The sequence below is a fragment of the Platichthys flesus genome, chromosome 8, assembly GCF_949316205.1.
Source record: "Platichthys flesus chromosome 8, fPlaFle2.1, whole genome shotgun sequence".
In the NCBI taxonomy this organism is placed as follows: Eukaryota; Metazoa; Chordata; class Actinopteri; order Pleuronectiformes; family Pleuronectidae; genus Platichthys; species Platichthys flesus.
In genome coordinates, this window is record NC_084952.1 from 8,491,647 (window position 1) to 8,505,982 (window position 14,336).

The 14,336-nt window shown below is 40.5% G+C and overlaps 1 protein-coding gene across 1 annotated transcript; it reads left to right on the top strand.

Moving 5' to 3' along the window:
- Nucleotides 1–3,993: 3,993 nt before the first annotated feature.
- Nucleotides 3,994–14,324, top strand: xpnpep2 (X-prolyl aminopeptidase (aminopeptidase P) 2, membrane-bound; the record flags this gene model as incomplete). Its single annotated transcript, XM_062393863.1, is given in 21 exon segments — nucleotides 3,994–4,246; nucleotides 4,800–4,861; nucleotides 5,253–5,357; nucleotides 5,451–5,514; nucleotides 6,193–6,297; nucleotides 6,952–7,038; nucleotides 7,202–7,345; nucleotides 8,311–8,412; nucleotides 9,259–9,340; nucleotides 9,500–9,701; nucleotides 9,809–9,898; nucleotides 10,587–10,696; nucleotides 10,852–10,929; nucleotides 11,098–11,169; nucleotides 11,289–11,349; nucleotides 11,665–11,734; nucleotides 11,895–11,999; nucleotides 12,440–12,499; nucleotides 12,605–12,681; nucleotides 12,775–12,864; nucleotides 13,949–14,324. Coding segments are annotated over 21 exon segments (2,016 nt in total). The 3' UTR covers nucleotides 14,150–14,324.
- Between the last annotated feature and the right edge of the window lie 12 nt (nucleotides 14,325–14,336).

Consider the following 14,336-nt stretch of genomic DNA (forward strand, 5'->3'; position numbering starts at 1 on the left):
GCAGTCTGTAACCTCACCACTAGGTGCTGCTAAATCTTATACACTGATCCTGTGAATAAACCAGTCTATGGAATAGACCCGTGTAAAGAGGCAAAACAAGCCAGTGAAGAAAAAAACATTAATTGGACAATATTTCTCAAATATAGAAAACACACGTAAATACAGACTCACAGAACACAATAGAAATTAGTTTAAAAAAACAATTGATTTACTTAGTAGAAATAAAGTTTGTAGATTTTTCATTTAACTAAAACATTCTGATTCCATGATTCTGAAATTATGTTCCATCATTTGAATGATGAACTAAATCTAAAACTATCTGTGTGAATGTGCTTTGTGTCTTTACAGTTGTTTTGAGCTTTCAGAGCCAGTGGCATCATTTTATCAGAATAGCAGAGAATATTAATCCATATATTTATCTAACATATCGCCCAAATTTGTGGATGTTCAGAACATGCTTACCATGTTGGAAAAAGGAGTCAGGGAATACGCTGCAGGAAACGTCCGCGATTTTTCAGTGGAATTTTTTTTTATTTCTGCTGTCAAACCGAGTCATCTTTGAGATTCATGTGAACACCATGAAATCCAAGGTGACCACAGCTTCCTTTCGTGGGTGAATGTCACCTGTCATGATTCACCACACGTTGCTTCTTGACGGAGCACTCACTTTGTGAACAGGGTGCGCTGGATAAATGTTGCAAAGAATTTGACCACGAGCCCCTGAAGGTTCTCACACACTTTATGAAATGAAATGAAATAAAACTCTGTTTCCTACAAGTCCCTCTGGGGCCCAGACACCAACCATTTCCTAACAGTTTATAACCTGAGAGTTAAAGTTGCATAATCACTTTTACAGTCAATCTACGTCTCTCTTTGTTCTGTGTTATCAAACAGGAAACTTTATGACAATACTGACCCATGTGCAGTTTCAGTGTTCAATAACAGATGGTGGCCAAACATTAACAGCTGTATATCATAGTCCCCTCTCTCTCCTATGTAATACAGGTTATTTTGGTTCAAGGTCGAAGCAGCAGAGCAGATTTACTGAGCTCATTGTTTAGTGTGGTTGCAAAACAAAGGAATATTTTTCCTATTTTTATGTACTGGAATATATTTATCTATTGTATTGCTTCATAGCCCCGCTACTATCTCTGTTTACTGACTATTGACTGCTTGTAACTCAGGATTTGTAATACAGCAATGTAGGTGTATTCTATCACAGTGCTGGTTGTAAGCTGTATGAAAAACTGGCTCAGTGTTACGAAGGAGAAAGAGAAGCCAAGTTCAAGATCCAACAATTTTTATTGATTTTCAAACACTGGCCAAGACCTGAATATACTTCATACTGCAGAGAAAACCGGCAGTAACATGAAAGAGGCGTCCATTCAAACCCTAATTCATACATTGTCAGTCTAATTTGCTCCTGTTTTAGTTTGGATCTTCTTCTCCATTGCATTCATTTCATCAGCACATTACGTATATCAAACCCATCGCACTGCTGCCCCTCTGTTTTTGAAGCTCCTTCCAGCAAGAAAGCCTGCAGTGATTCCTCCTCTGTGGACCATGAGCAACTTGACCAAATTCCATGGCAAATCCTCCTATAAGTGTTGGGATATTTTAGTCAGAACAATGATAGATGCTCCTTGTTTTCCCTTAATGGGAAAAAGTCACTAGTGCATTTCAAGAGAAGGTTTAAGGATTACAACAGGTGATTCACTGTAGACGTTGCAACAAGGTGAATCTACGTAAATCTGTCATCATTCCTCTCTTTGTTTGCAGCACCGTCTCTCTATACAAAACAAATGCTGCAAATAAGAACCAGACAAAAATTATTCACAATGCAGTTGAACCCAGACTATGAAAAACTACAGATTACAGTTGCAATTATTGTCATTTAAATCAGCATTTTAACCGTTTTTCCTGGGGTTGATAGTTAAACCACTGTAATTGGTATTTTAGTAACACATTATTAAATTAAACCCTTTCATAAAGGATCCATGCAGTGATGAGCTTTCCTCCGAATCTGCAGCTTTATGTAGATAAAGCTGTTGAGGTCAACAGTTGGACTTTACAATTCAGTCAAGAATAGCTGGTAAAGTGAGACCTGAGAACACAGACACATACACAAAACAATATCGAGACAAGTAAGTCACACAAAACAATCATCAAACATGCAGTGACACCTCTTAAAGTAATCACACGTATTACTTACACCCCTTGACCTTTAATCCTTATGCCTTAAAGAACAGTTTGTGTACAGTAGGTCCAGGATGAATGTGTCCGTCTGTCTGAGCAGAGACACAAATCACAGGTTTATGTTCAGATATGCTCTCTACTTAAGATGCTGTTGGATCTAAGGCCTTGTTCAGGGAACGTGTCGAGTTCATCACCTGCTGCTTTTATCACATCTGTGCCTGTCACTGAGACATAAACCTGACACTCGACTGTTAACTCACAGTTTAATTGTAGATGAAAAAACTGTGTTCATGTACTTTGCAGATATATTTTTTAAAGTTTAGATGGCTCAATGTAATCTGAGTCTGTCAACTACACATGCAGCGTTTTTAGAAATGATCTACAAATGTAAATTTTTCTTACCGGTGATTTTAAATGTGACTCGAAAGAAGGACCTTTTCCTTTTCCTTTTAAAAGCTTCTGGTTAAGCCAATTGAACAATCTCCCCCAGTTCACAGTCAAAGTGAATCAGGCGTCTGTCAAAATGTAATTTCTCTCTTTGGATTTCTTAAACATTAGCTACACTGAGCCCGACAGATTTTTTTGAAGCTTTTGGGGGTTTTCACGCTGATTAAACTCATCATGTTTTACAGATTGTATTCATGCCATTTTATTGAATGAGATCTGGGTCACTTCAGATCTAAACATATACTGTGAGCAGCAACATAGCAGGTTTTATTTTGAAAGCTAACATTATTAATCTTTGACAGATTTATTCTTTTCTGTTATCTTCCCACAACATTAACTTCATTCTGTTTCTAAAATGTAATGGTTTATTTTCCCTTTACAAGAAAAAAATCTCACACTGCATCAAATAAAATGTTCATAATCCCCAGTGAATTGACATTCTTCCGACGTTTCACGTAGCGCCACCTGCAGGTTGTCATTTATGGTTTGAGTTTTTTCCATTGAATCTGGTGCAGGTTATGTATCCAGGTAAACGCTTTGATGTAGAGGTGCAAAGATTTGTCAATTAAGAGATTAATCAATAGTCTGACATCTGCACCCTGATGAGATGAAAGAGGAGCCGGGCATTATACTTCTCTCCGCTACCTTTTTCTTTGATTCCCTTACATCTGAGAACAGCCGAGTACAACACCATGAACGTCTTCTAGGAGGGACTGAACAAATGTCCCAGAATCCCTGTCTTTAAATGACACAGCCTCCTCCTGTGCCGTTATACATTTGGTTTGAAGACAAGAATTTAAAAATACCCAAAGCACAAACGTCCTCCATGGAAGTCTCTGCAGGATTACAGGCACTTGCCTATAATCTGTGGATCTGCCAAGATAACAAATTCTCTCAAAATTCAACATCTGTCCACAGACAAACACTCTCTGCTCATACATTATCATTCATGTTTTGTATTTGAACAGCCTTGGCCGTGTTGTTCAGTATATTCCTCCGTGTTTGAAATAAGAACTGGAACCTCTAATCCTCATCCTAAATAAAAATAGTTATAAATAAAACTATTGTATGAAAAGGTTTTTACTTAAGAAAAAACACATGTGCTGGATGTTTGTGCATCGTAGTGGGAATTTCTAACTCGCTGCCTCTGAGTTACTCCATGAAACAAAAACATGTTGAGCAATTTGCTCAGATGATGGGAAAAGTGGGCGGCCAGTGTGGCGTTACACAAAGTTATTTAAGGTCATTTTTAAGGAAAGAAATGTTTCCCAAGTCCAAAAATCCCTCAAAGCGGATGCACATGATTCCTATCAGAGGGCCGCAGGGAGAGGAGATAGTGAGTGGTGGCAGAGGAGGAGGAGAGGGAGAGAGAGAGGGGAGAGGGAGAGGGAAAGAGATAAAGAGAGAGAGAGAGGACAGTCGTACTTACGAGCAGACACCCACACACAATTTCTCACAAGACACCCACACACACTTTCTCACACACGCTGCATACGCATCGGGGCACCTGCTTTGTAGCCGCTCTGAGTGTGTGCATCTGTTCCTGAAGCCAAGATGCCGTCCTGCGGCTGGCTGTTGGCTCTGTGTGTGGCAGCGCTGGCAGGTGAGAAGTTCCTCTTTATCCTCACTGGCATGTGTGAAGACTTTGATCCAGCTGATCTGATCTCTAATTAGGATATTGTGTGAAATAATTTTTTATTGTTTTTTTTTGTATCCTGTATCCTGTTCTGTGATACTGCTTTGCAATTCCAACCAGTTCTATAGCGTGTACTCCAAATCCTGTGTCATGCTGTCTCATGAAAACACTTGCAAAGTGGGCATAAGAAATTGCCATCTGTTCTTTGCGTGCCTGTAGGTTAACTAATCAGGATTTTTTTGCATGAAATGTGTCTTGGACGACGACATGTAATCTGTTTGTCCCTTTATTCCATGTATAACAGATCATCGGGTGACTCTTGTTGGGCTACACAAGTTATTTTGTCCTTTTCACTTTGTCGGCCGGATGTTTTTGTCCACAGATTGCTCTGACTGTAACTGTGGCTAAACTTGGACCTTAAGTTTACACTGTTGTAAAAATGTGCTTGCGTAGCTCCGGCTTGCTCACCACTTTGTGTCACTTCCCGAGGTCTTTTACCGCTGTGTGTTTGTCATGCCAGGAGACTCTGCTGGTGCTGCTGCCTACGAGCGAACTGAGAGGAACTGCTCTCTGTCCCCGCCGGTGAGACCTGCTCGTCAATGAAAACATTATGACTCTGACAATAATTGACAGTCGTTATTGACTTTATCCATAAAATAATAAAAAACAAGTTATAAAAATTGACATCAAAGAAGTCACTCTGTATTGTCCTCTAATTTAACATTTAGCGTGTTTTTTATACAGTTACAGTTAATGATTAGTGCACATGCTCCATGGTTAATGATTACAGTGAGAGATACAGAAAGGGATGATTCAGCAGTTGCTTGGGTTTTAATTAAATGGAAAGACTTTTTCACACTCTGTGTCTCTCTCTCCCTTTGTGTGTGTGTTGTTGTGTGTGTGTATGTGTGTGTGTGTCTGTGTGTGTGTGTGTGTGTGTGTGTGTGTGTGTATGTGCATGTGTGTGTTACAGTACCACCGAGGCTCAAATACCACCCTCCAACTGCAGAAGTTACGAGCGCTAATGCTTCCCCTGAATATCAATGCGTATATTATCCCTGGCACCGATGCTCACCTGGTACAGCTGCTGTCCATCATATTTATTTCATCTGTGTCTAAACCATGGGTGTGTGCGTGTGCATGTTTTTAATCTACTCTGTTTCTGTGCCAGAGTGAATATATCGCACAACGGGATGCTAGGAGGGCGTTCATGACCGGTTTTACAGGCTCCGCAGGTACAATCCTTTTCTGCCTCCCCCTCTCCGTCTTCCTCCTTATCCTGGTGACTCAACTCCCCCACCTGAGTGCCGCGGCCACGCAGCTTCTCTACTTTCATCGCACATCTTCACCGTGAAGCCTATACCTACCTCTTTGTTCATTTGGTTTCATTGCCTTGACTCACTGCATCACTGCGTCCTCTCATTCTTCTGCAGTCCCCCTTTGCACAGTACAAGACCATTAAATCATGAGATCTGTTTTCACGCAATGATCGTTAACAAAATTAACTATCGTGCATATTTCTTCGCTTAGCTGTTGCAAGGATGAAGGGATGAGGCGATAGATGAAAGCTCAGTAATGTGCTGTTTGCGACCAACTCATAGAAAAAAAGTCACATTCCGTGGGCCTCTATAAAGGAGGTCTCATTTAGATTTGAAGATCTACTCATATGTTGCTACTGACGTTTATGTATCTCATGTGAGGGCACAACAGTGGAATGATAATGTAGGCCGGCCCTCATTATATATCCACCACACATCGGCACTTTGCTATCTCCTCGCTGTCTCTTCTCATTTTTCAATATTAGCTGGCCCATCACGCATTGTTGTAAGTCAACACAGACATTTATAGTCGTTTGTAATTCACAGTCACTGCTGCTCTCCATAACCCAGCTGCCGTCCTGCCTCTCTCCCCAGGCACTGCTGTAGTTACTCAGACCAAGGCTGCCCTGTGGACGGACAGCCGCTACTGGATTCAAGCGGAGAGAGAGATGGACTGCAACTGGGTGCTGGAAAAAGATGGTAAGGAGCAATGATACTGTGACTTCTTGTTATGACAACGCAGGGCAAACAGATTCAAATCTAAGATTTGTGGGTTTGATGATCTGGGCTAAAAATAGCCTGACAAATGCTGCAGCTATTATTGATAAAAATAGCTCAGGAACAAACAGAAATAAGTGCATGCATTGTCCTGCAGAATCAGAACATATGGTGCTGATGTTCACACATTTGTAAAAAGAATACTTAACAGAGCAGATTTTCTAATATTCGAAAAGGCAATTCAGCTTTTATGACTTGCTTAGTTGGCTGTTTTTTTATCTATAGTGGCCACAAAGTGATGGATCATTGTGTATTTTATGTCATGATTTTTGGTATAGGAAGTTTCTATAACTCATCATTAGTTTTCTTAAACACAACAACCACATCAATAGTAACTATATTATGTGAACTTGGTGAAACCGTCATACTGTCTAACCTTTTGGTTATTTTTGTTGTCTCCATTTTGTGTTTAATACATTTCTAACTGACAATAACATTTTGAATATCACTGTGATTTATATCTATATATATATATATATATATATATATATTCTCCGCAGGTATGCCACTAGATTTATTCTGTCAATTCTCCAAAGTCAGTAACGATTCCAGTCTGTCATGTGTGATTTCCTCCAGTGTCCATCATGAACATGGCCGAGTGGCTCATCTCCGAGGTTCCATCGGGCGGCAGCATTGGCTTCGATCCCTTCCTCTTCTCCCTCAGTGAGTCTCTCTCCTCCAATCCCTCCTGTCAGTCCAGGTTCACATCAATAAACTGCATAAGTAGATGGAAAATTATCAGCGGAGCCACCAGACGCCGCACAGACTGTTTACTTGTGATTGATTCACTTCGTTGAGTGTAATCATCTGCAATTTCCTCCATTAGAAACACAGGAGGACTACAGCATCAATCTGCAGTCGAGCAATCGCACCCTCAAGTCCATCCCTGGTAACCTGGTCGACAAAGTGTGGGAAGCCAGACCGCCCGTCCCACCTCACAACCTCACGCACCTGCCAGACAGGGTCATACGTGAGTTTCCTTCCTTATATGTGCGTGTGTCTGTAAGTGTGTCTGCACTGCACACACATAGGCCTACACACTGCAGTCTGTGGTGCCGTTTATCTTTGTGCTGACAAATACCTGCAAACTGAACAGAGGGCAATAAGTGGCTCCACAATCAGCCATAAACACAGGCTCATGTTGCAGGTCTGGTTGACAGATCAAATACAAACTGAGAGAATGGAGGAGCCTCTAGATAAGGAAGTTGTCTGGACGCCCATGAGCCTTATTCTTCTTTATGGTCAGACGAAGAGCATCATAAACCTAATGGTTAATGTGTGTGTGTGTGTGTGTTGGTTAATGTGTGTGTGTGTGTGTGTGTGTTTTAATGTGTGTGTTAATGTGTGTGTTTGTGTGTTTATATTTGACAGCAATCTTGTAAAAAGCATTCCATACAGGGGTTTCAGAAAGTCTTTTATAAATGCTGTCTCATGGCGTGGAAAGCTTTCTGTGTCAGTCTGAGGAGAGGTGAGCAGTTTTTCAGATGATAGAAGTGTCAAAGAAAGAGGCGAAGTTAATGGAAAAGCATTGATGTGCCTTCACTTAGTCAGAAGCATCAACAACACTGCTGAACACATCCTATGAGCGGCACTGATCAATTTTTTTTAATGCAAAATTGGTGAGATGCTGTTCAAAGTGACAAATCCACACAGAAATATCACCTGACTCTACAGTTTCAAACAACTCTGAAACATTTGAGCATCTTTTATTCAACTTGATTTTGTTCTGTGAATTTTGAACTGAGCTCAAAGACCTTCTAACAAGAAATATGAACAGTTGCTTCATAGAGAAGCTCTTGATTAGCAAGCAGACCAACGGGCACAGGTCCAGGTGTCACAAGAGGTCAGGAGGCCTGTGACTGTTTTGAATGCAAACGAGTGTCAAGTGTTTATTGGTTTGTGGGTGCAAAGAAAATCAAATATGTGTTTTTGCAGAAAGGTCTTGGCAGATGAAAGTGGATCATATACGGAATCAGATGAGGGACAATCCATACCAGCCCACAGCTCTTCTGCTTTCAGCGCTGGATGAAACTGCCTGTAAGTAACGCTGTAGGTTTCAGTCCAAAATGACTGAATTATTTGAATCTATAAGAGAAATATAAAAATACATTTCATCTAGACTAGAATTTGACTGTTGCTCTTCACCAACACAGAATTAGAATTTAATATTGCCCTCAAGACAATTGATTAAAAGTTTTAATTAACTTAATTTAAATTTGCTGTACTACATTTGACTATTAAGATAACTAAATGAAGAAGAATTTTAAACAATGCAATTACAACAATAATGCAAAAAGAAAACCAGTATTGAGAAGAATCTGGACGGATCATGTTTGTGAGATCAATGAAACTAATAATGTTTCAAAACTAAATAACAATAATAGATACTATCAGAATAGGATACTGTTTTCATATAAATGTGAAATGAATAGCCATTTAAGCCTCTGGCTGAATATCCAGTATACTTTATGATAACAAACAACAAAACAAAGTGCATGAAAGATTATGACAGACGCTCAGACAAACAAGGGTTTCTAAAAAAAAATAGTATTTGAACTTCAAACTTTTAAATAACTAATAATAAACTGATAATAATGCAGGATTGACGCAGTGTGACTAATCAGCTCAGCATCTGATAAATGAACAGTGTATTATTAAAAAGCATTCTCCTCATCCTCACACCGCTCCAGACTCCTGAGTTCAGAATTAACAAATCTGTTCCCAATGTCGGGGGCTCAGAGAAAGTCACGTATATTCGACACTAACAGAAGATACAGAATGTGTGTCTGTGCTCAGGTGGATATGTCAGATAATGTAAATGGATGCGTGAGCTGCTGCTGCCACTGACAGTCAGTGTTGTTGTGTATTTGTGTCTTTTTTTAGGGCTATTTAATCTGCGCGGCAACGACATCCCATACAATCCCTTTTTCTACTCCTACACTCTGCTCACAATGGATAAGATCTGGCAAGTGCTGTCTCATGGATTATATGCAAACACATCAGATTCAGTTTTTTCCCCTTATGTCTCTGTTGCTGTAATTTCCACCACAAACACTACAAACAAACCAATAATCCAATTTTTGTATATTCAGTATCAGGACTTACTGTACTTCCCCTTCTCCAGGCTCTTCCTCCACACAGAGAGAGTACCGGAGGAGTTGAAGTTGTACCTGAACGCCTCGTGCAACGGCTCCATGTGTGTGCAGCTGAAAAGCTACGAAACTGTTCGAGACCATTTAAAGACGTATGTGGCCGAGCCGGGAGTTAAAGTGTGGATCGGCACAGAGTACACAAACTATGCACTTTATGAGGTCATCTCACCAGAGGTTTGAAGACATCTTAAATCTTAAATCGTACAATTGCACTGCATATTTCAATATAATGATTATCATTATCATTATTTGAATTAATGTTGTTTCCCTGCGTTAATTAGGACAAACTGATGACAACCTCCTACTCTCCTGTGTTAACGACTAAAGCCATTAAGGATGACACTGAGCAGCAAATCCTGAGGGACGCTCACGTACGTAAACTGTGCAGAGACATACTCAGGTTATACATGATCAAACCACAATGGACATTAGACTGTAAATAAAGATGGATGACACACAGTGAAGCCAAAGCATCTTGATTGCCCCCTGGTGGCTGGCTGTAGTAAAGGTCACAAACTCTGCCTCCTCCATGTTAGCAGATGGGACCAAACTCAATGTCACAGTACACATCAAATACATTTTTCTCGAAGATGGTTTCTGTCATTTTAGGTGGTTATTGCTGCTCTAAACCTGGGCTGAAACGTCATGATTGATAGCTGTGACAGACTGATGATCAACGTCTCAAACACTGCTGCTTAGATTCTGGCTCCAGATTATGTCACTGGCACAAGATGGCAGCGTTTGCATCGGAAAAATGTTTGTTTAATTTGTAGATAGTTGGACGAAGTGGAGACGCGTCATCCATCTTTATAAACAGCCCATGATATACATGCAGTCACTGTATAATCACTGATAAAGACACATTGTGGTTGGTTACTTATGATGCTTTTAATTTTACTGTGAGACCATTATCTTTACAGGGTAATGCTCTCCCTGACTCCGATAACACTGATAGCTGAGCACTCGCCTTGATTTATTTTTATTACCTTGTCCAATGACGTCTGAACAGCTTTGTCACACGTGCGGTTTGATCCCGTGTGTCACTGGGGCTCTGTGCAGGTCAGGGATGCAGTCGCAGTCATCCAGCTGCTGATATGGCTGGAGAAGGCTGTGCCCGAGGGGAAGGAGACCGAGGTGACGGCTGCAGATTACGTCAACAAGTGTCGCAGGTGAATGATCAAGAGCCCAGAGGGAACACACAGCTGTAATGACCCTGAGGTTCAAACTCAGACAGATGTCCAGTAATTGAAATGAAAAACATGAAGTCCAGACATTGGATAGTTGAACATACAAGTTTTCACAGCTAATGTGAACATCATTACAGCAAACAGAAGGACAGCAGAGGCCCAAGCTTTGACACCATCTCAGCAAGTGGACCCAACGCTGCTCTGGCCCATTACAGGTAAGATTTACTTTTGGCTTTTTAATGCTCTTGTTTTTGACAAACAAGAGCATCTGAGGGTCAAGGAATCAATCTACACTTTTATAACATTTAGAAAATTGACTATTCAGTCTTGTCAAAGACTGACATGGTCCTTATTTTCCTGATACCATTTCCTGTTTGTTGCAGTCCATCAGCAGACACCAGCAGGAGGTTGACGGTAGATGAGATGTATCTGGTCGACTCAGGAGGACAGTATCTGTGAGTAAAAACAAACTCTGCTCACACTCTTTCTCCAGTTTCACTTACCCACACCCACATGTGAAATCAGTCATCCCGTCTCTCACTGCTGATACTGATACAAATACTACCTCCACTAGAGACGGGACCACTGACATCACTCGGACTGTTCACTGGGGAACCCCCACACCGATGCAGAAGGTAACAGTTTGAATTAAAACATGAAAGTGTGAATCTTTGATAAGATATTAACATTTTCTCTGTGAAATATCATCCACATCATTCCTGCCGTCATGTTTATGATAAATTGGCACTTTAATGATCCTCTGACGTCATTATGTGTTCGAGCAGTAAATCAACACTAAAATAAAACTGTACAGAACAAGCAGACAAAAAATTGTGTAATGAAGGGATTTAGAAATACATGACATAGAGGGAGAAAGTGTGTTGAGTTATAGCTCAGCATCATGTAAACTCAGGTTTCTCAAACAGTCTCACTCCTGTCTCACTTCGCAGGAGGCCTACACGCGAGTGCTCATGGGAAACATCGAGATTTCCCGAACCATATTTCCTTCAGGGACAAGAGGTGGGGATGGAAAACACTTTAAAATGAGATTAACGATTCTACTCTGACACTTTTCTCTGGTTCACCATGAGGGAGCGCTGTTTCTCCACTCGTCATCATCGTCTTTGCGACTGAGGCAGGATGTTTGATTTGAGCATCTCTGTGTTTTGTTCCTCAACAGGCGTGAACATAGAGATGCTCGGCCGCCGGGCATTGTGGGAGGTAGGCCTGAACTACGGTCACGGCACAGGTCACGGTGTTGGAAACTACTTTGGAGTTCATGAGTGTACGGCTCCTTTTACCTTTTATATGATCTTCAGTTTTACTCAGATTACTGTATTTAGCAGTGACGTCTTTATTGACCAATCAACTGTAAATTAAACAGAGCAGATTTTTTTTTTTTTTTTTTTTTTTCAGAATGGAGAACAAAAGTGATCCGAGTGTTGATCCCTGTGGAACACCGTATTTCATGTATTCAACCGTATTCAACTTCAGATAAATCTGGGTTATTTTGTGATGTTTTTACTTGTTATCCAGTGTTTCAACTCAAGTCCTTCCAATTCATCGGTGCTATTAAACAAAGCTGCGCTGTGTCCACACGTCAGCAGAGTAAATCAGAAAATAACCCTGTTGCCCCATGAAAACAACAGATCATTTTTTCTCAAGTTAATGCATAATGCTTCAGTCGTAGTTTAAAGATGTAATATTGTGATATTTCTGCTGCAGGGCCGGTGGGTTTTCAGGGCAACAACATTCCCTTCAGAGCAGGAATGTTCACATCGATAGGTGAGACTTTAAAAACCAATATCATGATGGTAAAGAGAATTAACTTCACATGCACATTTCATGGCTCAAATGCTAAACGCCAAAGTGTCAACGGTTCTCTTTCAGAACCTGGATATTACAAGGACAACGACTTCGGGATCCGAATCGAGGACGTTGCTGTGGTCGTACCCGCCCAAACGAAGGCAGATGAATTTAATGACAATATGTGACATCAGCAGACTGAGATCAGTTCTTAGTAAATAACCTCTACCTCCATGTTTTCTGTTCCCCCTCAGTATGGTCACAACTTTCTGACCTTCGACACCGTGTCACTGGTTCCATACGACAGGAAGCTAATAGACACGTCCCTCCTCAGCTCAGAGCAGGTAAGACCAGGGGTTGACGGCATCGTCCACTTCATAAAAAAAAACTGTTAAGAACTTACTAAACGTGCACATTCATTATTTTTAAACGAGTGACTAAAAAAATCGGACTAATTATATAAGCTCAAGTTTTCTTCTGCAGTTATAAAACTCTTGCAATTTGTATAAATGACTCTTTTTATAAAATGTTACTTCCTGCCTTAAAAGCAGGTTTCCTCTTCTAAAACTTCCCCTTTAACATGACACCATAGCTTCTCTGCAGCTCAGCGATCAAAACAAAACCACGTGTGGGGTTTTACATCTGCACTTTTGTTCCTGTTAATCGGAAGAGAAGATATTTTTAGTAAAATCATGGAACAGTAAAGAAAAAAGGTCGTTTTCTGAAACAAGGAGGAACTGTCTCATCTTTGGGCCAAAAAAAGTTAATTTAGTGAACATCAACCAACTGGTTTGAAGGTTTTGGTCTTGAAGTATTTCAACTTCCTGCTTAATGAGTACATGTACTTTTCATCATTATTGGAGAAAACTGTATAACTGTAAATTGTACTTGAGTAGAAGTTTGAATGTAGAACCTGTACTTTTGAGTATTCTTGCTTCTTGTTTTGTGCTATGTTGGCATTATGTCTTCAGGTTGTCCATCTTTCAGTCTGTCTGTCTTTCCCATTCTTATGAAAACAAAATCTGAAGAGCACATGGAGGGAATTTCTCCAAATTGAGTACAAACGTTAACTTAAATTTAAAGGATAAACTGATTCTATTTTGTTCGTCATGGTGATTTTGTATGAATCTGACAAAACCTGCATGTAGACTGAACTGCTATGTTTAGCAGAGCCATACAACCACAATGATTCTTGTTGTGAAGGTAAACCATCAGGACTTCAGAATGGAGAACAAAAGAGATCCAAGTGTCGATCCCTGTGGAACACCATATTTAATGTATTCAACTGTATTCAACTTCAGATAAATATGGATTATGTGTGTTATTTTTACTTGTTATCCAATGTTTCCACTCAAGTCCTTCCAATTCATCGGTGCTATTAAACAAAGCTGTAAATCTTTCATCCAGAGTTCTTCTGTGTGTCTCCAGCTTCAGTGGCTGAACAACTACTACGAGACGATCCGGAGGCTGTTGGGTCCGGAGCTGGACCGACAGAATCTCCATGAAGAGAAGGACTGGATGCTGAGAAACACCGAGCCCTTCACCGCATCCGGATCATCTGCGTCCGTCTGCTCCTCCTCGCTGACGCTCATCTCTCTGGCCGTCGCTCTCCTCCACAGCTTCACCTAAGCTTCTTCTAACGCTCACTCCATCCTCTGCAGACTTGCTCACTGACCTTAACCTCCTATGCAGTCTCTATTTAGCAGCTATGTCAGGTTGAGAGATGCACTGCCATGTAGTTTGTTTAATAATTTAACTCTGTGAATAAATTTCTGATATTTTCACGTTCAAGATTTAAAAATAAGCTTTTGTGTGA